This window comes from Pollachius pollachius (genome assembly GCF_949987615.1).
Source record: "Pollachius pollachius genome assembly, chromosome: 1".
NCBI lineage: Eukaryota > Metazoa > Chordata > Actinopteri > Gadiformes > Gadidae > Pollachius > Pollachius pollachius.
Window position 1 is genome coordinate 33,609,212 of NC_136934.1, and position 27,360 is coordinate 33,636,571.

The 27,360-nt window shown below is 50.8% G+C and overlaps 1 protein-coding gene across 3 annotated transcripts; it reads left to right on the forward strand.

The window, feature by feature from the left end:
* Nucleotides 1-27,274, forward strand: megf8 (multiple EGF-like-domains 8). 3 transcript variants are annotated; one of them, XM_079751702.1, is made up of 44 exons: nt 1-387; nt 485-577; nt 1,003-1,192; nt 1,348-1,511; nt 1,675-1,884; nt 2,049-2,229; nt 2,756-2,844; nt 3,035-3,248; nt 3,744-3,927; nt 4,226-4,371; nt 4,729-5,105; nt 5,250-5,351; nt 8,954-9,101; nt 9,246-9,409; nt 9,937-10,140; nt 10,415-10,615; nt 10,899-11,138; nt 11,340-11,458; nt 11,671-11,802; nt 11,973-12,086; nt 12,347-12,430; nt 12,655-12,897; nt 13,488-13,672; nt 14,054-14,267; nt 14,475-14,712; nt 15,032-15,164; nt 15,405-15,658; nt 15,883-15,993; nt 16,109-16,227; nt 16,391-16,628; nt 16,727-16,898; nt 17,214-17,377; nt 17,688-17,823; nt 18,098-18,329; nt 18,440-18,566; nt 18,913-19,123; nt 19,366-19,580; nt 20,612-20,807; nt 21,983-22,148; nt 22,625-22,817; nt 23,234-23,404; nt 23,839-23,969; nt 24,412-24,544; nt 25,575-27,274. In XM_079751702.1, the coding sequence occupies exons 2-44, from the start codon at nt 551-553 to the stop codon at nt 27,132-27,134; spliced, it is 8,832 nt and encodes a 2,943-aa protein (XP_079607828.1). In that variant the 5' UTR covers nt 1-387; nt 485-550; the 3' UTR covers nt 27,135-27,274. The 3 variants fall into 3 exon arrangements, with proteins under 3 accessions (XP_079607828.1, XP_079607829.1, XP_079607827.1); XM_079751703.1 differs by lacking the exon at nt 485-577 and having other exon boundaries at nt 4,729-4,839; nt 4,951-5,105; XM_079751701.1 differs by lacking the exon at nt 485-577.
* The last annotated feature ends 86 nt before the right edge of the window (nt 27,275-27,360 follow it).

Consider the following 27,360-nt stretch of genomic DNA (forward strand, 5'->3'; position numbering starts at 1 on the left):
CCGACCCAAATGGATAATCGGATACTGGTTTGACTTTAGCGACCTTAGTTATATTACCTGAATTCTTGGTACATTTTAAGACTTTCCCAATCGCAGACATATTTGCATTTCGCTGAATCGGTGTAATTCAGAGGAACGATGCCTGGTTTTTGCTTCTGAGTGACAATTGCGCATCTGGATGTGGTCAAGCTAGCTACTGCTAGCTGGAGCAGTAGCTATCCTCTGCTAGCCCCTTCGTAGACTGCACAGATTCACAGTCGAACCAGTGTTTATGGACCAGTGGTTGCTACATTATATAGCACTGGTTAACTGCCATGCTAGCCATCTAGTTTCAGATGTGTCTGAAAATGTAACTAAATGAAAATCGGACCAACGAGAGGGGAATTGGTGAGTACGAGGACGTTTAATTGCTATCCGATCCAATGGTCCTTTACATTGATGTTAACGGTAACCGCTAACGCTAACGCTAGCCTTCTTTTTATAGCCTGCAGCTATGTCTTGGACTCTCAGGACAAACAAATCAAAATTTGTAATGCAGTGATGTACAGCCATGTTACCATATACTGATATGTGTAAGGTACGTGTGTATTGTTAAATTACACGTAAAGATATCATCACAGTTACATGTTATGGCAATGGAGGAGAAGCTAACGGTACCAACAGGTCTGCTGCGCATCAAACACAACACTAGGCTCAACTAAATTAATTGACAAATTCAGTGGAGAATATATTACATATTACTAATTAGAAATGTAGGAAAAAACAACCAACACGGTGTCATTCCACTCACTTTAGATCATAATCATAAGATCAGATCAGATCAAAACAGCACTATCTGAGTGTAATGTTATGCAACAAATATAATATCGTTGTTCTTATGCCAGGGCTGATCCTTTCAGCAATGAGATCCTGGGTCTTTTGATAGAGTTTTATTATTATATGTAATACAGTTTCAATAACCATTGGTGAAGTCATGGCTTAGACTTTTGCTCCTTGCTTTAGGTGGTGGTAAGGATGGCCCCTGTCCTCCCGGTCTCCCTGGTTCTGGTGATTTTAATTTTGACACAGGCCCCAGGATGTTGGGCGGGAGATTGTAAGGGCCACAGGCAGGTCCTCAGGGGACCCCCAGGATATGTCACTGATGGTCCAGGGAACTATTCTGTCAATGGGAACTGTGAATGGCTCATCAAAGGTATGATAATCAATAAAAAAAAAAAAGGATTTATTTTGCATATAATAAAACCAGATGCTATTTAATGTCAAATGAATATGCTATACTTCTAGATTAAAATCCATGTCATGAATCAAATAGCAGCTGTGTCAATATTATCTTGTTTTTCCTGCTAGCTCCCAGCATCAATCATCGGATTGTGTTGAACTTCACCTTCATGGATACCGAGTGCACCTACGACTATCTGTTTGTGTACGATGGGGATTCCTACCAGAGTCCCCTCCTGGCTAGTCTGAGTGGCAACACTCTCCCACAACCGATGGAGGCCAAGTCTGGCAAGGTAATAAGAAAGCCAGGGTACTGGAGGCTGATTGAGGCCTAACCTCTACCTGCTCCTTAATGACATGAGTCTCAAATATGTATGATTTATATTGTATTTTACTGTAGTTGCCTATTCCTTAATTTTATTCTGTGGTACTCTCAACCTCCTCTCCGCTCCCTAGATGTTGCTCCACCTCTTCAGTGATGCCAACTACAACCTCCTGGGTTTCAATGCCACCTACACCTTTTCCCTGTGTCCCGGGGCCTGTGGGAGCCGTGGCCGCTGTGACTTGGCCACATCCCAGTGCCAGTGCCAGCCGGGCTGGGGGGGCGCCGACTGCACCACCCCTCCGTGCTCCCAGGCTTGCTCTGCACACGGCGAATGTGACCTGGTAAGGGATGCCACAGGACCAAGTATACTTCTAACCCAACTTTAGTATACTTCTAACCCAAGTATACTTATAACTCACATTTATAATTGGAACAACTAATCAAACTGTTGATGTGATGAATCAACTGATCGGATGGGTCCCTTGTTTCGGGTGGTCTCTTACAGAACAAGGAGAGCTGTTTGTGTAGTTCGGGCTTCGTTGGTCAGAACTGCCAGCTGGGTCTCCGTGATGAAAACGAGGCAGGCCAGTGGTGGAAGGTGACAGAGGGGAGCCCCAACATGCTCCCCAGGACAGGCTCAGCCGGGGTCTACCTCTCTCCCACCAAGGCCTTGTACCTGTTTGGAGGTAAGGACACAATGTGGATCTCATCTGTGTTGATACATGAACGTGATTTTAAGTGATAACTTCCACTTCATAACTATCCACTTTATAACTGTTATTTGCAGGGCTTTTTTTTTAAATTGTGTATTGTATTATTTGCCATAGAGCAAGTGTTACATATCTATTCATACTGTTGTCTTCCTCAGATTGTTTACCATCTGCTGGTTTAATGTTCACGTCTGTACTACCGCCTGGACCAATTCACCTATGTTCATAAAAAAGCTATTAACATTTTATGTTGAATATTTCTCAAGTATTCTTATGGAATGACTTGAGGAATGATTTGGATATGTGTAATACATAGTTGTATATTAAATGCATAGTTCCCCTGTTGGGTTAGAATACATTGTTTTTGGGAGAGTTTTGAATAAATACGTTTTTATAACCCTCAAAGAATTTTTTTTTGCCGGCTCTTTAATGCGATAATGTTTGAGATTCTAAACTTAATAATGATGATAATACAATGTGTATGGATATCGCTCTTTTTCAGGCTTTGACCTAAACAGAGCCCTTGGGGACCTGGTTAAATACAACTTCTCCTCCAACAAGTGGGACAACAGGACCTATGGCCACTGCCCAGTAAGTCACTTGGTTCACAAATAACACCAAACAAACTAAATAGATTTTCCTTGAAACAGGAAAATACCATCTCGTCATGTGATGTTATTCTCGACTTAATTTCCGTTTTGATCCTGAATCTAGATATTCCTTTTTCATCATTCAATTGTTTTTATACTTTTATAATTATCTCTTGCTCTCTCCTTAACAGACAGCTCGTCATTCCCACACCGCCGTGGAATGGAAGGGAAACATGGTCATCTTTGGTGGAGATTTGGCCAATGGCTCTCTGGCCAGTGATGTCTGGTGGTACCGCCCGGTGCAGGATGATTGGCAGCAGCTTGGCTTATCCCATTCCCTGGGAGCTCCGAAACTGGCCAATCATGCAGCGGCTGTGGTGGATCATTACGTTTATGTTTTCGGAGGTGGGTCAAGCAGTAAATTCTGTACCAAAGTCTTGCAGTTATTTGCCTCTATGTTCACCAGAAATGATGTATAGCCACTTGTTTTTTTATCTAGAGTTTATTGGAATAAATTAATTATTTACTTTGTTTATAAAAAAATATTGTCATTGTCTAGAGAGCGACAGACACGGGTATGGAATAGCTCGTTTTTCATCGCGCTAGCACATGATTAGCATTGCCACTTTAATATTGAAAACCCAGGAAGGCAAGTTGTCTTATTCCCTAGGTCAAGGGAATAAAATAACTTCTGTGGAGCATGCTAGGTAATCCCACACCGCACACAGCTATAGTAGTAATAATTACTACTTATCCCTAATGTAATTAATTATTGTCATTTTGAATAAGGAACATGGCATTTTTAAATCATTGAAATGACCTCAGATTGTCATGCTGAGGGATTCTCCCCCATGAGCCCTGAGGAAATGAGCCTCATGAAACCTGTTCCCCTGATGCTAGGTCGTACGGAGGAGGACATGTTCTCTTCCACGCTGTACCGGTTCGACCTGCAGGGCTCTGGGCTCTGGGAGACGGTCCAGGCCACTGGAGGGAAGCCTCCCGCCACAGCCGGCCACTCCATGGTTTTCCACAGCCCCTCCAGAACCCTGCTAGTCTACGGGGGCCATCGGCCTACCACCGCAAGGTACGCGCACATGCACACACCCCCAAACAAACACATACACACTGGTGGTTATGGATGTTGTCACTGATGAACTTCCTTCCTTATTTTCCTAATGCGTGTATATACTGAATGCTAGTTCTTCATGGTTATGTGTTTAACAATTTACAATAGCAGTGTTTAAATTAGCCACTGCCTTTTTTGCAACCAAGAGTCCAAAATATTACAGACTTGGATTAGTTATTACCAGACTTCAGTGAAGCACACAGTGAAGTAACCAGAACCCCCCCCCCCCCCCCCCCCCCCCCCCCCCCCCCTCCAGGTTCAGTGTCAGGGTTAACAACACGGACGCGTTCCATGTAGACCGACGCTTCTGGACGGCCTTCCGCTCTCGCTTCCCCGCCACGGGGCCCAGGGAGCGGGCCTTCCACTCGGCCACCGTCATCGGAAACTACATGGTGGTGTACGGTGAGTTGCAGAGCAAGTGCGATGGAGAAGCTCTAACCATCTCTCCATTGCTTTCACTTCCCTTTTCTTTTCTTTTCCTTTTTTTTAAAACTTGCTAGCTTTGGGTAACGCAGACTCAAGTTACTTGATGACGTTTGTAATGATGCAGTATTACATTCCTAACTAGCCACGCCTGTTCTCGCGGAGCTTCAAAATGTCAGCAATGCGCAACAAATCATTGTATGATCCATGCAGGACGGCCGTGATTACGTCGTTTTGGGTGCCCACCAGCTCGCACAGTTCACGTCGCACGGCAACTACAAACTAGGCTTGTGGGCGATGCAAATACAATTTTCTCATTGTCTGTTTTTAAATCAGGCGGGAACGTCCACATCCACTACCAGGAGGAGAAGTGCTACGACGAGGAGCTGTTCTTCTACCACCTTGGCTGTCACCAGTGGGTCTCCGCCGGGGAGGGGCTGTCACTGCGTGAGTGGCAGCAGAGACAGAGTGGCTGTGACGATGTCAGATGTAGGAGAATTGTGCACCCTAAATGGACGACGCGAGGCGTGGTTAACATTGAGCTCTTGTTGTTTTTAGGGGGAGGGGAGTCAGTGAGGGGCCGGTACTCTCATGTTGCCACCGTGATGGAGGGCAGGGTGCTGCTGGTCGCCGGGGGTTACAGCGGGGTGGCCCGCGGCGACCTGGTGGCCTACAAGGTTCCGCTGTTTGTCAGCAGTGACTTCGGAGACCGGGTGAGTCAAGAGAAATGATGACATCTTTGACCTCATAGAAAGTGATGTGATTATTGGTAAAGCACGGTCTGCAAATCAAGAGTGCAGACTAGGTATTGAGAAAAATGTACATAAAACAATGAACGGTGTGTGTGTTTCTCCCAGGATGCAGTTTGTGAGGAAGCACCGGATGAGAGCATGTGTCTGAAGAACCCAGAGTGCAGCTGGTGTGAAGGCCGCTGTCGAGAATACCAGCCCCTAAATCCGGTAAAGTATTTTTTTATATAAATTCTGCTCCTTTATGTGACTCCTATAACCATACACATCTAAGTGTTTGGTGTTTGTCAGTGATTTACAAATGGTCAAACACCTGATCTGATCTTTCAAAGAAAATAATTGTATATTTTTTCCTATTTCAAACCCTAGAGAATATCTTTGATGTATCTATATAAGGCCGTTGTCACCCAAACAGCTGTATTTAATGTCCACGTCCTAGTGACGGTGATGCTTCGCGGACACCTATAGTATAACGCTACAGTCTGTGGCGGATTACATATGCAACATCGCTCATTATAATGCTCATAACAGTTACACAACAACGGTACTAAAAAGTATAAAAAAGTTGGCATGGGTTGTAACTAGGGATGGGCATTTGAAGAAATTTCCTTGATCGAGCATCGCTAGAGTTATCGATCAATTATCGATTAATCATTAACTTTTTTCTATAGGCTATATTGAAATTCCCGTTGGTAAAAATACAAAATGTTTTTATCAATTAAATCTTTATTACAACAATAATGTATGGGCCAAAATGAATACAATAGTTAACTTGAAGACCTACATGTTTAACAGTTTTAAAATAATAAATACAGGCATTATAGGTTATAGATGCGGCGCTCGTAAAGTCCGAACAATGGCAAAGGCTCGCAACAAAAAGATGAGCCATGCCACCCATTTACAAACAATTAAATGAACTACTATCTAAAAGCAATACCTTATTGAACATACAAGGCTAAGATTTCACAGTTTCGACAAAATAACGACTCCGAGAGGCACCAAGCCGAAAGAAAAGCGGAGCGAGAGACGACACATTAAAACAAAAAGAGCGACTCACGTTCGGTGGTGACTGTCCCTACTGTCTAACTCCAGCCTACATATTTTTATTTAGAAATATAAGCATGTTAACATGCTCGGGGGTAAGCCGCGAACGCAGCCTTGTTACTGTCAGTCCAGCAGCAGAAAACACCCGCTCTGACGGGACCGAAGTTGCGGGGATGCAAAGGTACTGTCGCGCTAACTTTGACAGCCTGGGGAACCTCCTCCCATTCACTTTCCACCAGTCGGCAGGGTTGCAATCCAGGGGTGGGGGGGTATCCTTCAGAAAGTTATTAACCTCTGTGTCAATGCCAGTGTCCAGTATAATGGAGTACTGCTCCCCGAGGAGAAGTGCCACAGCGGATGCCTGTGTGGCGGCTGCGGCCGCTCCAGTGTTTGCGCTCCCTTCGTCCGCGTGCCCCCCAGCCTGCTCGATAGCCTCCTGGCCTGTCTCCACTGCCTCTCCCAGTTCAACTAATTTCGCATTAGCAACTACTGTCTGTGCAGGTGTCAGAAAGCTCAGGTGCTTGTGACGAGGGTCCAGCATTGCTGAAAGCATGGGGGCCGATGATACAAATTCAGCAGACTGAACCTGAAAATAAATGATGCGGGGAAATCAATAATCAGAAATAATTGTGCATCTATAATGCTAAATGGAAAACGTATCTAGGCTATCCAATAAGAGGCATGTAAGTATAGGCTATGTTGTAATTCTTATTACTTGTAACATTTTTGCTATTGGGCATATTGAAACTTAACAAAATGTAGCTTACATTCATTCGAGTGCTGAGGGACGACCGCACTTTAGTTTTGAACTCGATAACCTTGGGCCCGTCTCCTTCTTTGCGCATCAGATGGGCATTGATGAGTCCGAAGGTGATGGGATAAGTGTTGGAGATGGAGACGTCCTTCTCCGCAGACATGACGGTGGTGGCACACTTTAGTGCTCTCAGCACAGGCTGCATTTCCTCCATCAGCCGCCAATGCTCATCTTTCAGCTCCAGGATTCTGGCGTCCTGGAGCTTGGTCACGGTGCGGTCCGACAGGACAGCAGCAACAGCCCACCGTTGCTCCACCAGCCGATCGAACATTTCACAGACCGAGTTCCAACGTGTTTTACATGATTGAATAAGCCGGTGGCTTGGGAGGGCCATTTGTTCTTGTTTTTTTTGCAGAGTTTTGCTGGCAACTGTGCTGTGGTTAAAGTGACCAACCAGTTTGCCAGCCGCGGAGATTACCCGATTCAGGTAAAGTGCAAAGCCGTCATTTATGGCCAGCTGGAGGGTGTGGGCAAAGCAGGCAACGGAAACCCAGCTGACTCTGGTTGGACGGTTAGCAGCGACTATATTGGCCGCGTTATCATGTACGCAGGCGATTACTCGGCCTTCAATTCCCCATTGCTCCACAGCCCCATTCAATTTCTCCGCGAGACAGTCGGCTGTGTGACGGCCTGGCAGGCTTTCTGTTAACAGGACAGCCGAGTTCATTTCCCAGTCATCGCCGATGTAGTGGCAAGTGATGGTAATATAGCTCTCAGCTGTTAAAGCTGTCCAGCAGTCTGTCGTGAGAGCAACACTCTCAGCTTTGGCCAACTTTTTAAACAACTCCTCTTTTCTTTCTTCATACTGCGTTTCAATGAGTCTGGTGACTGTGCGCCGTGATGGAATGTGATAGGCTGGTTCCATTATATCCATCAGATTCCCAAAACCTTTGCCTTCAACTACACTTATAGGCAGCATGTCTGTCTGAATGAACTTGCAGATTCCTTTAGTAATTTTATCTGCCCGCTGTGAGTTGCAGCTCCTCCTAGCTAGGACCGAGGTGATGGTAGGTTGAGAGGAGGATGAACTGCCGGCCAACAAGGTCGGATGTGCGTTTTTCAAGTGATACATCATAGTAGTCGTCGCGGAATTATACTTGTACACGGCATCACAGTGTGTACAGTGAACGTCTCCGTTTTTTAAATCGAAGTGGTCCCACGCAACACTTCGCTTGGACCGCTTCATGTTTAGGCTAATCTTGCTTTGCTGGCAAGTTTCCAAATGAGCTGCGTCAAAGTCAACTGCCGCTCATTTGGCTGTTACGTTTTTGTCCTTAGAAATAATAAAACATCGCGCCCTGGTGGTTAGATTTGTTATTTCTCCGTCCTTTTGATCGATAACAATATAAATTGATCGACGCATTTCTTAACGATCAATTATCGAGCATCGATTAATTATGCCCATCCCTAGTTGTAACCATGGGGATAGGACGCCCCCTCTTTCCTAAAACTCTCGGTGGTTCTCTCAAATGTTTTAGGGGAAATCCCATAGTGTTCAAATTCCATCTGAAACAGTGACTGTCTATTTAAGCACTTATTGTTTTTAGTTATATCTGATGGCCTTTTGTCAACTTTGATTGATTCATTTAATAGACTTATGATTGTTTCAGACGGACGGAACACACCCAATTGTCGATTTAGTTAGTTTAGTAGCCATTGATCTCCTTGTAATCGCGACGATGAATTCAGTTTGACATTCGAGTTTTGCCCTTTTTTTGCAAGCAGTTATTGACCAACTAAGATCCCCTTAGTGCACTGCTATCTGCGTCTCGTGCCACCGTACACTGTGAGGGCCTACCATCCAAGCATCGATCCCACGGTTGGGAGCTTTCTTCGTTTGTGAAGAAAGCTTCGTTCTACACCTAGCCCTAACGCGCGATGGGGGTGGATCCATCCAGGGCTCCCCAGGAACCATCCCCCACCATTGATGTGTTGCTGTCCTTCTCTCCTGCAGTGTGGCAGCACAGGGTGCCTGGGCCTGGCCCGCTTCCTGTCGGACTGCCAGTCCTGCCTGGTGTTCAGCGGCACGTCGGCCTCACTGGCCCGCGCCCCGGGAGACTTCGGCTGGTGTGTGCAGAACGAGTCCTGCCTCACCGTCTCAGGTGAGCCCAGGGGGTCGTACTGTGAACTATCTCAATGGAAGGGAGGGAAGAGGACGGTATTCGGCCCAAAGGGGAACGTGTTGTGCACATGCACAGGGGCGACGAGGGCAATGTGACACGTTGCGCGTGCTTTCGATCTGGCAGAGCGCAGTGCTTGCCGCGTGGACCAAATCTCGGGGGCGTACGGCTGGTGGGGGGAGCGTACCCGCTTCCTCACCGCCCTCAACTCCTGTCGCACGGACAACGATGTCCCGGGACTGCACCTGCTCACCTTCCAGCACCCCCGCAACGACTCCCAGCCGGACAAGGTATGGACAACCCCCCGCCCCCCGGTACTGTTGCCACCTACTCTCATGCGCTCTCTACCGAACCCCCCCGTCCTCCTTCCTGATGGCCCACCATGCTGCTCGCCCTGTAATGCGGTGCTCTCACCTTCTGTGTCCACACACAAAGGCTTCAGGGTCCTACCATTTGTTATCTGGAAAGCTTGTATCGTCTTTCCCAATCTTTCCATATTGTCATTAGATATCATTGTTATTATTGATATTGTGTTAATCCCTATTCCCATTTATCGTGAGCGTTGATTTGACTTTTGTCTTTTCATCTTAAAAGCGTTTATGTTTGCCTGTTTTCCCGCTGCGTACGTATAGAGCCCCAACCCCCCCTCTCCCCCCAACCATTTGTTTTTCTTTAGATGGTCTCTTATCTCATTAATAATAATGGATTAATTAATGTACCTACTAGCTCTGTAGTGGATAGCGCTTCCGTCTATCCCTCTAACCCATCCACCCATCCCTCCCTCCATCCCTCCCCCCATCCACCCACCCTCCCCCAGGTGTCCATCCTTCGCAGCACCACCATCAGTCTCAGTCCCACCACAGAGATGGACGTGGCCCTGCAGTTCCGGGGCTTCATCCACCCGCTGTGGGGGGCGCCGCCGCCGGCACACCCGCCCACCGACACCGTCGCCATGTGGGCTCGCATCCAGAGGCTCCACTTTGAGGCCCGCATGGCGCCGGGGCCCACCTCCAGCCAGCTGGTGAGAGCACACACATAGAGATAGACCACAAGGACAGTGTACATTTCCACAACGTCTAGAATGTAAAGCAGTAAATTAAATATTTGTGAAATAGTTAATGTAATAGAAGTTGAATTAATTAGTTATACATATTTATAAGATACTTTTGCTTTTCAACTGAATTACTGGGTAATCATATCATATCTTTTCTACAGTAGTCAGTCTGATTTGATGATCTAGGTCAGTTTTCCAGGCCAGGTGTCATCTATTGTTGACTTTGTGTTGATGTGTGTAGGAGGTGGTGGGGCGCTGGGCTGCCCAGCAGGAGAAGGAGCTGAAGCTGCTGGGGCGTCCCGACGGGGGCCGTCTCTTCCCCAACCTGACCCGGGGGAACCACTACCTGGTCCAGGCCGAGGGCTACCTCAACAACTCTGGCTCCGGGCAGACCAGCGAGATGGCACTGATCTGGAACCGGACCGCCCTGCCCGGCGGGAGTGTGAGTACAGCCCCCCTGAGACATGGAGGATAACACTGGCTCTGTTCCCCTGAGGACAGATCAGCCTTTAGATTGTTGCTAAAGTACACATGATTTTGATTTGCTTTGTATTGCCTCTCGTGAGTTATTATATTTTAGTCTTTGCATTGCACTTACACCAGTGGTCAATCATACAGGTGGTTGCTCACTCTTAATGCAATACCCACTAGGAGAGATTAACATTTCCTGCGGGTAGCTTTGGCTAAATATTTAGTCTTTGCCCTCCTTCCTCGTCCGTGCGCAGGAGATCTCCTTCCTGTTCCTGGAGCCCTACCGCTCGGGCTCCTGCTCGGCCTACACGTCCTGCCTGGCCTGCCTGTCGGACCAGTCCTGTGGCTGGTGCCCCTCCCTGGCCCGCTGCCTCCTGCGCTCCGGCCCCCAGCCCTGCCTGGAGGAGCAGGGGGAGGGGGAGCGCCACCTGTTGCTGGCCCCCCAGCACTGCACCCTGTGTGAGGAGTACCGGGACTGCTCTGCCTGCACTCAGGTGTGTGTGTGTGTGTGTGTGTGTGTGTGTGTGTGTGTGTGTGTGTGTGTGTGTGTGTGTGTGTGTGTGTGTGTGTGTGTGTGTGTGTGTGTGTGTGTGTGTGTGTGTGTGTGTGTGAGAAATGATGGTATATTTTCCAAGGTATCGGTTTGCTCTAAATGTCCTATTGATCACTGAGGTCATGTGGCCCTGTCCCTGCAGGACCCCTACTGTGAGTGGCAGATCAACTCCAGCAAGAAGGGGGACTACCAGTGCAGTCGGAGGGGAAGGTTGGATGGATCCATTCGTGACCCAATGGGGTGTCCTAAAGTCTGTAACCAGTAAGTGGTAGACATATTTTTTCTTTTACTCACACAGGTTCAAAGGTTTCCTTCACGCAGATTTATGATATCATTTGTCATAAACGTTCAAAACAGCAGAAATTTTCAGCTCTCCTACTGTTGCAATTCAAACAGCGTTTACCTTGTTAATGCCCGAAAGAGGCAGAACTCTAACCGGGTCCCTCCCCTCCCCTCCCGCCTGCTGTGTAAAGGAGAAGGTCGTGTGCCGAGTGTCTGTCTAACTCCAGCCAGTGTGCGTGGTGTGAGTCAGCCCAGGCCTGCTTCTACTTTGCTGCATACCTCACCAAGTACCCCTACGGAGAGTGCAGGCACTGGTATGACAGGTAAACAACTGCGCCGCTTGGGTGGACTCTCGTCTTTATTCCTACACTGTAGCCGGTCTACTTTGGGAGTGTGTTGGTACGGTGTCGGGATCCTAACCCTCCACAGATCAATCAGCCGTCTGAAGTCGTCCTCATAAGCCCATGTCTTCCCCCGTCTCCCCCTTTGTCAGCGTGCACTCGGTGCCCCAGTGTAAGCAGTGTGCGTCCATGAACACCTGCACCGACTGCCTGCGCACATTCCAGTGTGGCTGGTGTGGAGACCACAACAACCCCACCATCGGAAAGTAAGACCGTACACACAGTGTTGTAGATAAAGGTGCCTCATGATGATTATGATAATGATGTGGAAATAGACACCCGGCCTGATCCCGTGTATGTTCCGTTGTAATGTTTCAACGGAACATATCTATGTATACAGTATGCAGCATTCGGAATTTCCTTACATTTCACCAAGAAGGAAACTCTTTTCAATCTGGCATTGTATATCCTGTGTACTGTATCAGATCCTCACTGGCTTTTTGTTTCCTCTGTCCTCTCTCTCCAGGTGTCTAAGAGGGGACTGGGCCGGCATCGACGACTCCTCTGCCTACAACTGCAGCACAGCAGTGGCCGACGCACGCGCTGCAAAGTAATACACTTTGTTATTACTACATTGTTACAATACCTTCACTGTTACGACACACACACACACACACACACTTTGTACCACATTCGGCCAATTGTTTTCATGAAGACGTCAGAAAAACCAAGTGATTGACTCAAAGCATCTGCTACATCGCAGCTACATCACAGCTAGTGTAGCTAGGCCCTCCCAGTTGTCTGACCCGTGGTGCGTTCCCTCCGCTCTCCCAGCCCCGAGCCCCAGACCTCGGCCCCGCCGCGGCCCATGGAGATGGAGATGGAGCTGGAGCACCTGGGCGGGGAGGACCAGGAGGACGGCGTGTGGTCCTACCCCACCTGCCCCGACGTGGAGGAGTGCCGCCTGGGCCTCCACAACTGCCACGCCTTCGCCACCTGCGTCAACACGCCCACGGCCTACGAGTGCCACTGCGAGCGCGGCTACACGGGCGACGGCACCATGCACTGCAACCAGACGTAAGGGGCCCGCCCGGACCACTCTGTGTCGGCTCTGACTCTGAGCCAGGGCTGGGCTGTAAATCAATAATAACCTTTATCGTCTTGGAATGGTATCGGGTCGCCATGTAACAAGGTTATCGACTTATCGTGCTACCTATAGTATATATGAATCACGATTTGAAGGTACGCCCTTCAAATGATCAACTATGAGGTTTGAAACATCAAAGAGCTGGTAGTAGGTCTACCCAGAGGTAGAACATTTATAATGGTATTTTATATTCATAGGCATATAGATATTTATAAAATGATATATGTAAAATGACACCTTATTGCCATGATAATACATTCTTCCATGTCCTCCAGCTCTACTATTTACTGTAATTATTTATGCTGTGGAGTTTGAAACTTGACCCTTTCAGCTGGGAGTCAAACATCCTAACCACTAGAACACTATGGCTTCCTCTCATCGACATCCTGCATCCAAGAGAAATCAACCGTCACAAAAGTACCTTTTTATGTGGCTGTGTGTCCTCCATCCTTGTTGTATTCCTGCTCCCTACCCGTACACCCATGGCTCTCTACGTATCCATGTGCCATCCCTCCCACAGCTGCTACAACGAGTGCCGCGAGGGCCGGTGCAGCGGCAGCCCGCGCTTCGAGTGCGAGTGTTCGCTGGGCTGGACGTCGGACCCCGCCACGCTGGTGCTGAGCGGCGTGGAGTGCGACGTGGACTGCGGCTGCAACTTCCACTCCACCTGCATCACGGCCCCCGGGATCTGTGACCAGTGTCAGGGTGAGTCCTCCACACGGCCTCCTGAAGACGCTCGCGGACGGACCAGAGCATACCTCTGTGTGGTGCAGGGAGGAGTGGGATGCAGCATACTGTGTATTGCGTGCCGCATGTGTCGTATTGCAAAGAATCCCAACAAGTTAAATGGCCCGTGCAAGGCAAGATGTAGACGAGAAAACGTTGAGATTGGGTTGTTGGTGTCTAGATAATTCACTCTAGAGACCGTGTCTTCTCGTTCTGACAGTGCTGTCGATGTCCCTAAGCAGTGTCTCTCTTTACACTCTTTGCACAGACTTTAGAATAGCGGTTACTGAAACTGAGTCACTTCTGCAATTATGTCTCGTTTTGTTGCTAAACAACCACACCCTGTCTCCCCGCTGCCAGACTGGACCACGGGCCCCCACTGCGAGCACTGCCGTCCGGGCAGTTTCAGCTTGGCCCTGGCTGGCAGCGGCGGCTGCGTACCCTGCCAGTGTAACGGCCATGGGGACCCCCTGCAGGGCTTCTGTCACAACCAGACGGGCCAGTGCTACTGCACGCACAACACCCAGGGAGCGCACTGCGAGACCTGCCTACCCGGTTACTATGGAGACCCCAGGTACACGCTCACCCCTAGCTTTCTACGCTACCTTGTCCTTTATAATGGAAAAACCGTGTATGGTTGCTTATCTCAATCTCTTTCTCTCTCTATCATCTCGCTCTCTTCATCGCTATCTCTCTCTTTCTCTCTCTCTCTCTCTCTCTCTCTCTATCTCTCTCCATCTCTCTCCATCTCTGTCGGTACATCTCCCTCGCCTCCCTCCAGTAACAACGGGACGTGCTACCGCCAGTGCCAGGGCCGCTCTGTGCTGCTCTCCTCCTCCTCCTCCCCGCTGCCGCTGTCCTCCTCCCTGGGCTGGCGGGGGGAGGCCGGGGGGAGGGGAGGCCTCTCCCACTGCCTGTGGGTCCTGTCGACGACGGAGAACCTGGCGCCCTGCAGTGCGGGCCAGTTCTGCCCCCCCGTGGCCCTCACGCTGCACCCTGACTCCCACACCCAGTGCGCCGTGAGTGAGGGAGACCCCCGCCCATCCATGGCTCTCATAACCTCCCAGTTGTTCAACCGTTTGGGTCCACCCCAAATCGGTGGACCCAAAATGACTCTGTTTGAGTGTTTTAAGTTTTCTTTGTGGGACCCTTAATTTCATTTTTAGTCAGAAAAGGTAGGGTCCCGACCCCAAGGTTAGGATTCACCGTACCAGCCCCATTCTGTTGGATTAGTGCCCTTGTATTTAAACAGGCCTCGTTTTGCGTTATCGGGGTATATCAGCTGTTGCGAGTGCACTTTGTATTAAGAGTCTTTGTGTTTCTTTGTGTTTGTCTCAGAGCTCCTATGTCTACGTGTTTGACGGCCTTCCTCGTTTCCTGGGCAATGGCGTCGTTCATCCTGACCTCAACCTGATCGGAGCGTTTTGCGGCACCACAAGGACTCAGCCCGTCACCGTGGAGGCCACCTCAGGTAAACCGCTCGTCCGGGAACCCGAAAGCACCCCTTTACACATGATGCACCCAATGTGGAATTCCCAAAAAGCTTTGCTTTTGGGGAATTACACATTGGGTGCATCTTGTTGAGCCATCAAGCTTTGCTTGATGGCTCAACGGGCCCCCCCTCACACCTCTCCTCAATCTCTTCCCACCCCCCTCCCCCCTCTCCTGTTCCCCCTCTCCACCTCCGTCCCCCCTGCCCTCCCCCTGCCAGGCATCATCTCGGTCTACTTTGAGACCAACGTGTCGGACGGCACGCCCCAGGGCTTCAACGCCTCCTTCTGGGTGCGCCGCTGCCCGCGGGGCTCAGAGAGGGGCATGGAGGACGGGGCCCCTGTGTGCCAGGCCAGGGCCCAGTGCCAAGGAGGCCTGTGCCAGTGTCCCCAGGGATACGGGGGAGCCCTCTGCGACCGGCCCCTGTGCCCTCAAGACTGCGGAGAGACGGAGGGAAGAGGATCTTGTAACCTAGTAAGAGAGGGAGTTATGGATTCTGTTCTAATGTTCTGATAATGTTGTTTTTTTTCTACGACTCCATCAATGTGAAATCTGTCTCTGAAAGTTATATTTGCCAAATGTCAACGTCACTATTTTAATGAACAGTATACATGGTCAAGTTTGAGTGTTTGTAGCCAGAGATGAAAGAACTCACTAAATCTGTGATTTGATGGTTCTACGTCGCTTTGTCCTCTCAGCCTTCAGGGGTGTGTGTGTGCTCAGAGAACTGGGCGGGGTCAGACTGCTCGGCGCCCCTGGACCCCAGCAGCCTGGTGTGGGAGACCCTCCTGGACACGCAGCTCAAAGCGGTAGGACCACCGCTCGGCCCCTCACAGCCCCCCTTACCAATGTTTGTGTCGTGTACGCTTCACAGTCATTGTGGTAGCGATAACCTTTATGACAATGCTGTGTTTTGTACCCCAGAACCAGGCTCACAGGTTCCTCCACAGAATGGGCCACTCTTTTGTTTCTGGGCCCCTGGGAAACCTTTGGATGTACGGGGGCCTCTCGCTCTCAGAGGGGATTCTGGGAAATGTGTACAGGTAAGTAAAAGCTACCAGAAGGCTGTTTTACCTAATCAGACCTCAGGAGGAGTGCTGTAATGACCAGGCAGTTTTTTTTCAGGAAGTCATGTAAAATGTTTCAAAGAATGTTGTTCTTTAGTTGATCGTGGACCCTGACCCCACCCCCCCGGGTGTGTTTCAGATATGCTGTGTCGGAGCAGAAGTGGACCCAGATGTTGACGAGCTCTCTTGACAGCGGCTCCCTCCCCGTCCCCCGCTACCAGCACGCTGCTGCCCTGCTGACCAACATGGACCCTCACTCTGGCGGCCAGGGCTCCAGCCACAACTTCATGTTGGTCGTGGGCGGGGTGACCCAGAAGGGCGTCGCCATGGATACCTGGAGTCTCAACCTCAGTAGTTTGGTCTGGAGAGAGTACAAGGTTGGAGTGGACTCTTGTTACAGTGATACCACACCGGGATTAAATGAAGCAGGATGGACATTTAACATTTGGTTTGACTGGGGTGTCCTCCTCCTCAGAGCTCGATACTGCCCCAGGTGGCGGGACACACCCTGACGGTGCGGCGAGAAGCCACGGTGCTCCTGATCGGAGGCTACTCTCCAGAGAACGGGTTCAACCACCAGCTGCTGGAGTTCGGTGTGCAGTCTGGGAACTGGACCGTCACGCCACACATCGGCACGCCCCCTACAGGTTTGGAGGATGAATGACAACGACTTCTAAAATCAAATCCAAAGTTGATAGCTTTAATCCCAAGCGTCATGCAATACCGTGACTGAATACCTTCTTTGCATCAGGGTGACCCCAGCGGGAATGAAACCCCTAGCCCTGACAAAATGGATGCCAAGCTGATCGCAACCAGCTGAGCTAGACAGGATTAACACAATTTATGTAGAGGAATAGATGGGATTGACATGGATACCTTTTAGTTGGAAAAAATGAACTGAAGCAGAGGTTATTTTATAAAAGCCTCAGCCTTTTGTCTGATATACTTCTGTCTCTCCACAGGTCTTTACGGCCACTCGGCGGTCTACCACGAGCAGACGGACGCCGTGTATGTGTTTGGAGGATACCGCTTCCACGTGGAGACGGTGGAGCCCTCGGGGGAGCTGTACAGCCTGTACTACCCCAACCTCACCTGGTCCCTGCTGGTCCCCTCCCAGGGCAACAAGGCAGGTCCCTCCAGCCCTGGGCCCCTTCTGGGGGTTCAAGAGTCAACAGCACACTGCAGCCAAGACCACCGGGGTGGCATCCATGTTTATGACGTTAAATCGATTTTTTGGATCCCTTCAAATCTGTGTTGGGTGATTTTATCCGGCGGTATTTTTGACAGTGGAAGTCCTTTCATTAAATGGTGTTTCCGCTAGAGACACTGCTTTCCAATTAGGTTTGGTGTGAGTGGTCGGGGCTATCTGTGTTTATAAGGGCAGAAGCTAGCAGAAGGAAGCTGACCATGTGACCTCTACTGTCTCCTCTCTACAGCCTCAGTTCCGCTTCTTCCACGCCGCGGCGCTCATCAAGGACACCATGGTGATAGTGGGCGGGAGGAGCGAGGAGGAGGACTACAGTAACACCGTGTCTCTCTACCAGATCAACTGTAACACCTGGATCAATGCAGGTACACATCTGGATTCCTCAGGATGTTACCGTACTTCGTATTCATCACTCTTAAAAACAATGTTGCATTGATCTGACTGCAGGACAGTGCCGTGGTCAGGGTATTTGACTCCTATACAAAAGGTTGGGGGTTGGAAAACTCCCATGTTCTGCAGTCTGTCTGCTGGCGTCCTTGAGCAAGAGGCCCAATTTGCTCATCAACGACATGCATCTGAAAGATGTAAGAGCTAAAAAATATATATTTATTTTCCCAACATCTCCTTACCGACCCCCAGTCCCCAGCGTGGGCGAGCCGGTCAACCAGTCGGTGTCTCTGGCCATGACCAGCCTGGGCGGACGGCTCTTCCTGTCGGGGGGCTTCAACGGGGTCACGCTGGGGCGCCTCCTGACCCTGACGGTGCCCGCCGACCCCTGCAGCCTCCTGTCCACACCGGAGTCCTGCAACATCACCACGGGCAGCTGCGTGTGGTGCAGCGGCGCGTGCACCTCCTCCGACGCTGCCGAGAGGTACCTGGTCTGAGCGAATCCTGCTGCATGAGACGCTGCCCCCTAGTGTCAGTGGAGAGAACTGCATCCTATGTAACCCCCCCCCATTAATGTATGTTGACCTCCTCCAGGATGGGGTGCTCCTCCAGCCTGGCCCCCTGCTCCCCCAGCCCCAAGCAGCCTGACCAGTGTCGCAGGCTGAAGACCTGCAGCGAGTGTCTCGCCAGACACCCTAGGGCCTTCTCTAGCCCCACGCAGGTCAGCAGCAGCGCTAGCGTACAAAGGGTCCTGTACAGGTCAACGGGGGGCCGGACAGAACGCTTTGGATACCACTGGGCTAGACTGGGCTAGACAAGTGTCCCTTCATCACTGATTCTGCTGCAGTCTCTTTAGTTTTTCTTGCCACATTATAGTAATTTCATTCACACCATAACACATCGACATCAAACTTTATTTATAAAGCGCTGTTCGTGCAAAATAGAGATACAAAGTGGTTAACAAGAGGAACAAGGCAACAAGAACACCAAATTTGTCTAAAATAAAAGTTAAAAGTGAATCTCGACAATGCATGGAAGCAAACCACCGAGCGTGCTTCCCTCCCCAGCCGGCCTTGCAGTGCAAGTGGTGCACCAACTGTCCAGAGGGCGCCTGCATCAGCAGCTCCGTGAGCTGCACGTCGGAGCACGACTGTCGAATCAACCAGAGGGAGATCTTCCTCTCCAGCAACTGCACCGAGACCAGCTGCGAGGCGTCCGACTGTCCCAAGTGCACCGCCTCGGGGAAGTGCATGTGGACCCGCCAGTTCAAACGCACAGGTACGGGGTCGAGAGCGTTCCCACCGATTCTGCATCAGGCGCCAAACCAAAAGATTATTGTGTGATATCTGTTCCATGTCATTTTGTATGTCTGTAATAAGGAACTCGTTTTTGTATATAAGCTATGTACAAGTCCATCCTCCGTAAAACTGGCTGCTGTATTCCAGTGGTGTCCTACACATCCGCAGGAGCTGGTTTTCTATCCAAACCAATCACCCCTGACCCCCCGGTGCCCCCTGCAGGCGAGACCCGTCGCATCCTCAGCGTCAACCCCACCTACGACTGGACGTGCTTCAGCTACGCCCTGCTCAACGTCTCCCCCATGCAGGTGGAGTCGTCCCCCCCGCTGCCCTGCCCCCCACCCTGCCACAGCCTCCACAGCTGCAGCCTGTGCCTGGGCTCGCGGGGCTCCGACGGGGGCTGGCAGCACTGCGTGTGGAGCATGGCTCTGGAGCAGGTAGGGCGTGGTTCACTCAGGGTCCTTCTACACTCCTCAAAGGTTCTCTGTATCTCTAAAGGATTTATTAGAGGGTTTAAACCCTGACGGTTATTGTATGGGAAATAAGATTGTGTGTCGGGTGATGGGGTCCCGGTGAATATTAATAATCATAATAATGCACTCCACTGGCTCCACTGGCTCCCTGTAATAGCTCGCATCAGATTCAAGATGATGGTACTGGCATACAAGGCAGCCGATGGAACTGCCCCTGCCTACCTCCAAGCATTAGTAAAGCCACACACCCCAGCTCGATCCCTCCGCTCAACTACCTCAGCTGGACGTCTGGTACCGCCATCGCTAAGAGCAAGCAAAGGTCGATCAGCGAAGTCACAACTTTTCTCTGTTTTGGGACCTCAGTGGTGGAACGAGCTCCCTACCGATGTCAGGATCGCAGAGTCGCTCACCAGCTTCCGCAAAAGACTCAAAACTCACCTGTTCAGAGTTCACCTCGACTCTGCATAGAAACCAATGCACAGCTACCATTGAATGTTGTACGTCCTGGCACTTGTACGTTGCACTTATTCAAGGTACTTAATTGTGTAGCATCTACAGTAGCTGCTATCATTGCTTTACACGGGGAATGGGTTAGCCTAGCGATTGTAATACTTGCACTTGGTTCTATGAACATCTTTACTGTACCGACAGCGATATATTGTTTCACTTCTTATGACAAATGTACTTATTGTAACAAATGTAACACTTATTGTAAGTCGCTTTGGATAAAAGCGTCTGCTAAATGCCCTAAATGTAAATGTAAATGTAATGCATGTTATGTGTGGGTGACTTTCAAGACACTCATTATCACCTTGTAGCACAGTTTATAACAAATAAATATACAGGACATGACGATACAAAGATGGTTAACAACCAGAGGAAACAACACGACGAGAGAGTCAGGCGGACTGACACTGCCGACTTCGCCCCCTCCCCAGTGGGTGTGAGCCAGAGTGTTAACCGCCCGGTCCTGTCCTCCCCCCCACCCCCTGCAGTGCATGAGTCCGTCCTTCGTGCCGCTGCGCTGCGAGGCAGGCCAGTGTGGCCGCCTGCTCTCCGGGGGAGACTCCTGCTCCCCCCAGTGCTCCCAGATCACCCAGTGCTCCCGATGCATCGCCAGGCCCCAGTGCGGCTGGTGCGCTGCCAGCGGGGGCAACGGAGCCGGCCGCTGCCAGCAGGGAGGCCTGGATGGTGAGGACCCCCACTCAGACACTGCACTGGATCACCTAGTTGTCTAACAGGACTCAACCAGTGTATAAAGGCTAAACGCCTTACTGGAGGCTAGGCTAGTCCAGGGGTTTCGCACTACTGAACCAGTATATAATGGCTAAACCCAGTACTGTATGCTAGGCTAATCCAGTGATCTAACATAACTGAACAGAGTCGGCGCCAGAGCAGATCTACTGGAGGGGCATGGGTCACCAACAGGGGGGCACTGCCGTTTGAGAAATATTTTAACTCAATGGTGACCTCATAGTCAAACACAGCAGAAATGCTATCAAAAACGACACACATTTTTCTTTATTATTATTATTAGGCTAATTATTAATTATTTTTAGCAACGATATGTTGTTCTTGTTGTTGTCAAGGCTATGTGGAAGTAGCCCTATGCACACAGTTTACGCAGCCACACGCATGAAGACGAAAATAAAAGGCGGAAGGCTATCGTGGAGGCTAAACGCAAATAAATGCAGTTGACCCACCTCTGCTATGTCAGAAATTGTTTATTCACCTCTCAACAGTTTATGCACCTTAAAAAGGAAACATTAAGTAGGCCTGCCACTGGTTATAAACCTTAGACAACAGTCTCCGCAATCAACAAAAACACCCCTGAACAACATAAGTAACAGAACAGGTCCGCTGACACGATCGGCATGCATTCGGGCAGCAAGTAACAAGTAACAAGCCACGCACCATAAAAAATTCTTAATATAAAAAAACAATTAAAAACAAATAATAATAATTTCATTTATTTTATTTTTTTTGGCCATGCCATGACCTGTAGTAGGAGGGGCATTAATGACCGCTAGGGGGGGCACGGCCCTCAAATGCCCCAACTTAGCGCCGACATTGTTACTGAACCAGAGTAATATTATAGCTAAACCCAGTATTTAAGGCCTGGCTCATTGAATGGTTCAACACACGATGAAACCAGTCTGATCTAGTGACTCAAGTGTTCCGTACTGCGAGTGCATGACCAACAGCCGGACAAACCACGTGTTTTTCTGAGCATGCAGTGCTTAAGACTTTCAGTCAGTGTGTGACAAACAGCGCTTGCTGCTGAAGCACAAAAATACAGGCAGTATTCATGATTATTAAGGGTGAAGATCTTGTGGTTTTGATCTTGTTTTGGCTGATTGGTCCAGGCGGCGAGGCTGTGTGTCCAATGACGAACGGCAGCTGGTCCTTCCTCTACTGCCCCGAGGAGGACGAGTGTGCCAACGCCCACCACCACTGCAACGCCACCCAGGACTGCCACGACCTGACCGAGGGCTTCCACTGCACCTGCAAGCACGGCTACCTCCTCAGCAGGTGAGCACTGGTCCACGACCTGGAGGAGGAGCGGGGTAGGAACAGTGTGGGAGACGATGAGGCAGAGTGAGTGTGTATGAGACTGGGTGAGAGTAAGTGCGTGAGAGTGAGTGCTTACCAAGATCGGATTTACTAGTCGCCGTGCGCGATCTGCACGAGCCAGAGTGAATGAGGTTATCATGGCTCTCAAGCAGTGCTACAGCAAACTGTCGACTATAAATGGCATGGCACACCTCCCGCTTGAGTGTGCGAGAGAGAAGGTGTTTGAGAATCAATGTCAAGCAGTGACTGAGATAGTGTGTGCATGTATTAATTTACTAGAAAATGCGCTGATACTGTTTGTTGCCGCCTTAGCTCAGACCAAAGTGAAAGTAATGTATTTCACAGTGTGCCACAGCTGTTCAACCCCCTCCTCATGTACTCTCTTATCCCCCCCCCCCCCCCCCCCCCCCCCCCCCCCCCATACCGTCCTCCAGTGTGTCCGGGCAGTGCGAGCCGCAGTGCGTGCAGGGCTGTCTGAACGGGACGTGTGTGTCACCGGGGGTGTGCCAGTGTCACTTTGGCTTCGTGGGGGAGAACTGCTCATCCCAGTGCAGCTGCAACAAGCACAGCAACTGCGCCGGCGTCAGCAGGCGCGACGAATGTCTGGAGTGCCACAACAACACCATCGTGAGTGGACGAGCCACACACGCACCTCACATGCACGCACACACATAGGCACACACGCACGTGGACAAGCCATGGGGCTGTGCTGGCGTCACATCGATGGGAGAGTTAATCTCCTCGTCTAAGGTGTAGATTTATGGTTGAGTTTATACCTTGCACTGTTGAATTCAACGTGACTTGTTATTAAGAAAAAAAGTATTTGGTTTGATAACCATCACTAACAGACACATGCATTAAATGTCTGTTAGCGAAATTACTATTATCTATTATTTATTCAGGTTACAGTAATTTGCACAATGAAAGGACAGAGGGGTGACCCCTTTTTAATTTCACTGTATGTAAAACGTTATTTTTGCAAACATGTGACCAATAAAACTTTGAACTTGAACATACCTCACTTTGGCGTCTCTCTCCTCCAGGGTAAACACTGTGAGAAGTGCAAGCCTCTGTTCGTGGGCTCGGCCAAGGGCGGCGGGGCGTGCCGGCCATGCCGGGAGTTCTGTCGGGGGAACAGCGCCCTGTGTCTGTCCCGCGACGAGCACAAGAAGGCCCTGGACAACCGTAACGCCTTCCCCCTGGACTCAGTCAGCGTGAGTACCTGCTAGTGTGGCTCTCTGCGCCTGATCGTCTGTATCTGTACTCACTACAGGTCAGTCTGGATCACACCCTTTAAGGTTAGCTATTTATTATTCATACTATTACTGCAGAGCAGTACTGCATTTAGGAGAGGCTTCTATACAGAAACACTCAGTGAACCTGTATCTTGCTCAAGGATGCAGTATAGAGTGGAAATCGGGGTTCAAACCAAGAACTAGTTTGGTGTCGAGTTGTCCCTGAGCAAGACGCCCAACCCAAACTGCTCTTGACGCGCTGGCTGTCGCCTTGCATGGTTGACTCGCTCGGTGTGGGAGTGTGTAAAAGCATCTGCTCAATGCTCTAAATGTAATCATGAACACACTAACTAGACCATGCTGGTAGTAGGTAGACCTTGTTTATCCGTCCCTTTGTTTGCTGCCCTAACCAGATCCAGACCTGGGTGTCGGAGGGCCCCAGCGAGGAGAGCGCCGTGTGCGTGAGCTGCCGGAACAACAGCGTGGGGGACAAGTGCGAGAGCTGCCTCAGTGGCTTCTTCCTGCTGCAGGGGAAGTGTGAGAAGTGAGTAGCGCCCCCTGCTGTTCTGTTCCATGTTTGAGTCGATCTTAAAGGTTTTCCAGATTAATCGTAATACTTTGTTGACGTTGTTTGCACAGAAATGCCCAGCCCTTTGCAGCTGTTATTAAGAGGGACAGAGAGACTAAAGAGGTTTAGGTTGAAAAAGGTGGAACTTAGTGGATATGTTATCACATGTATTTTCATAAGAATTGAATGCAATATATATTCTTTAATATATAAATATAGGTATTTTCATAACACATTTATACAATGAATATTCATGTATTTTCTTTTTTTTTTTCACTTTATATGAAATTAAATGAAGACATTATTCCATCATAACAAGTAACAACAACAAGTTCAGGTTCGATGCTCCTGCAGCTTAGATGAATAAACGTGTCATTGCTGCCTCTGCTTCCATCCCTCTGCCCCCCCCCCCCCCCAGGTGCCAGTGTAACGGCCACGCAGACACCTGCATCGAGCACGACGGCACGGGCTGCCCCTGCCAGAACAACACAGAGACGGTGCAGTGTCCCAGCACCTCGTCCAGCGACCGCAAGGACTGCTACAGACAGCAGGTACGCTGCTGCCAAGGGCCAGGCAGGAACATGCATGGGGGGGGGAACGTTTCTTTATTGACATGGGCATATCGATGATTGTTATTTTACAATGCAGATGTATATGCAGTCCCTCCAGGATTTCGCGGGCCTTTTTTGAGATTGTTGCGGCCTAAAATGCCTGATGTTCCATGAGCTTTTCCACAAAGTTGCGATGAAAGTTGCGGTGTTTTTTAGGTTTTTGTTGCGATTACAGTGCGAGAGGAAGTGAAAGTTGTGATTTACCCGATGTTAAATATTAAGTTATTACTGCAATTTTCCCCAAGTAATTTGTTAAATATTAAGTTATTACTAAAAAAAAACATTAATTGAAAGAACCAAAACACTGCGAAATGGTCCTATGAATAATTGATTCTTGATTCTTTCCACGCTGGCAATTGACTTGGATGCCACAGCCTGTGTCAAAGTGATCTGCCTCGTCGTCTGACGTCCTGCCCTGCAGTTCTGCAGTTCTGTAGTTATGTTTTGCGGTGGCAAAATGGATGGAATGAAATGGAAGATTTCCGCTTATGTTCCACCACAATGTCGCATGCAGTGCAAAATAATTTCCCCCCGCTTTCATGTAGAATACCAGGATACTGCTTTTCGCGATCTTTCGCAGTTATTTTGGTCGGCAAGTGGGAAACGTTGGATGCGCACATGCTGCATGAATGCTTGAATCGCTTGAACGTAAACACGGAAGTAAGGCGGAAGGTAGTTTGTCGACGTCAGTTCAAGACGACGCCACTGATTGGTCAAATTTGAGGGAAAGTTGCGGTGGTTGGTTAAAATTGCGACACCGCCCTGAATTCGCGGTGATTGGTTGATGTTGAAGTTGCAAAGTCGCAACATCGCGAAATCCTGGAGGGTCTGATATATGGTCCATTTGGTGGAGATGGGCCTTTGGCTCATCAGGTGGTTTCCCCAGAAAACACCACCTCCACACCATAATAACCGATTTTTAGTATGACGCAATAAAACCCTTAACCGGTTCTTCTCACCCGGCCCGCAGTGCGCCAAGTGCAAGGACTCGTTCAACGGCACGCCGGTGAACGGGCGGCAGTGCTACCGGCAGTTCAACGTGGACAGCGAGTGCTGCTTCGACCCCACCTCGCAGACCAACTGCTTCCACGACCCCTCCATCCGCAACCTGCCGCGCGGCCGCACCGTCTTCTTCAGCGCCCAGCCCAAGTTCACCAACGTGGACATCCGCGTCACCATCGACGTCACCTTCGGCGAGGTGGAGGTGTACGTGTCCAACTCCCACGACACCTTCACCGTGGACGTCAACCGGCTCACGGGCGTGCACACCATCCGCATCGAGGACGACGTGCCGGCGCCGCGCGCCGGGCCGGCGGCGGCAACCGGTGGCGGCGAGAAGGAGACACCGCCGTCGCCCATGAAGGTGTTCGCCAACGCCTCGTCTGGCCCGCCGTCGGGGGGCCCGGCACCGTCCGGCAACGCGCTGCAGCAGCAGCAGCAGCAGGCCAAGCCCCCCGCTGGGCCGGAGAGGGAGGTGCGGGAGGAGCGGGCGGAGGGGCTCATCTCCTACATCACGGTGTGGAAGCCCCAGACGGTGCTGGTGGTGCGCGGCGTGCGGGACCGCGTGGTCATCACCTTCCCCCACGAGGTGCACTCGCTGAAGTCCAGCCGCTTCTACATCGCCCTGCGCGGCGTGGGCACGGAGCGGCGGCAGGGCGAGTCCCAGGGCCTGCTGTTCCTGCGGCAGGACCAGGCGCACATCGACCTCTTCGTCTTCTTCTCCGTCTTCTTCTCCTGCTTCTTCCTCTTCCTGTCGGTGTGCGTGCTGCTCTGGAAGGTCAAGCAGTTCCTGGACTTCCGGCGGGAGCAGCAGCGCCACATCCAGGAGATGACCAAGATGGCGTCGCGGCCCTTCGCCAAGCTCACGGTGTACCTGGAGCCCGAGGAGCCGCAGCTCATCTACCTGCCGTCGGTGGGCGGGGGCGGCGGGGGCAGCACCGTGTCCCTGGCCCACGCCCGCAGCGGCAAGCTGGGCGCGGTGGTGGTGAGCCAGCGCGGCCGGGCCGGCGCCGTCTCCTACAAGCACGAGGCGGGCTCGGGGCCCACGGCGCACCACCACCACCACCACCACCACCACCACCTCAATCTGGGCAGCGGGGGTAACGGCGGGCAGCACCTGCCCCTGCACTACCTCAACACGCACCACTACACCGGCACGGCCACCACCGGCGGCGCCCCCGGCACCCACCACCACCACCACCACCCGTCCACGCACAGCGGCTACCAGCACTTCTGCCGCTCGGACCCCTTCCTCTCCCAGCTCATGGGCTTCTCCTACTCGTCCTTCAAGGTGGGGCCCATCACCCTGGAGCCCACGGACGACGGCATGGCCGGGGTGGCCACCGTCCTCATCCAGCTGCCCGGGGGCATCCTGGCGCCGAACCGCGCCTGCCTGGGCTCTGCGCTGGTCACCCTGCGGCAGAACCTGCAGGAGTACTGCGGCCACGGCAACGCTGGGGCGCACCCGGGGGGAGGGGGCGGGCGCAAGGGGCTGCTGGGGCACCAGCACCTCACCACTATGGCCATGTAGAGGGGCTGGTGAGCGGACCACCTCACCACGATGGCCCTGTAGAGGGGCTGGTGCACTCACCAATATGGCCACGTAGGGGGACTGGTGAACGGACCATCTCACCACTATGGCCCTGGAGAGGGACTGGTGAACGGAAGCATTAAATGGTTGCGGAGAAAACATAATTACTACTCAACAGATGGACTGAGGTAAATCCTCGACGGTAACGTTGGTCGTGTCCATGGTA

What these genes read in the sequence shown, in the direction of transcription:
- megf8 (XM_079751701.1), top strand. Translation starts at nt 358, where the DNA reads ATGAAAATCGGACCAACGAGAGGGGAATTG. An exon ending in GGCCTTGTACCTGTTTGGAG is followed by an intron (nt 2,230 to 2,755) that starts GTAAGGACACAA and finishes GCTCTTTTTCAG; the next exon opens with GCTTTGACCTAAACAGAGCC. An exon ending in ACCATGCACTGCAACCAGAC is followed by an intron (nt 12,898 to 13,487) that starts GTAAGGGGCCCG and finishes TCCCTCCCACAG; the next exon opens with CTGCTACAACGAGTGCCGCG.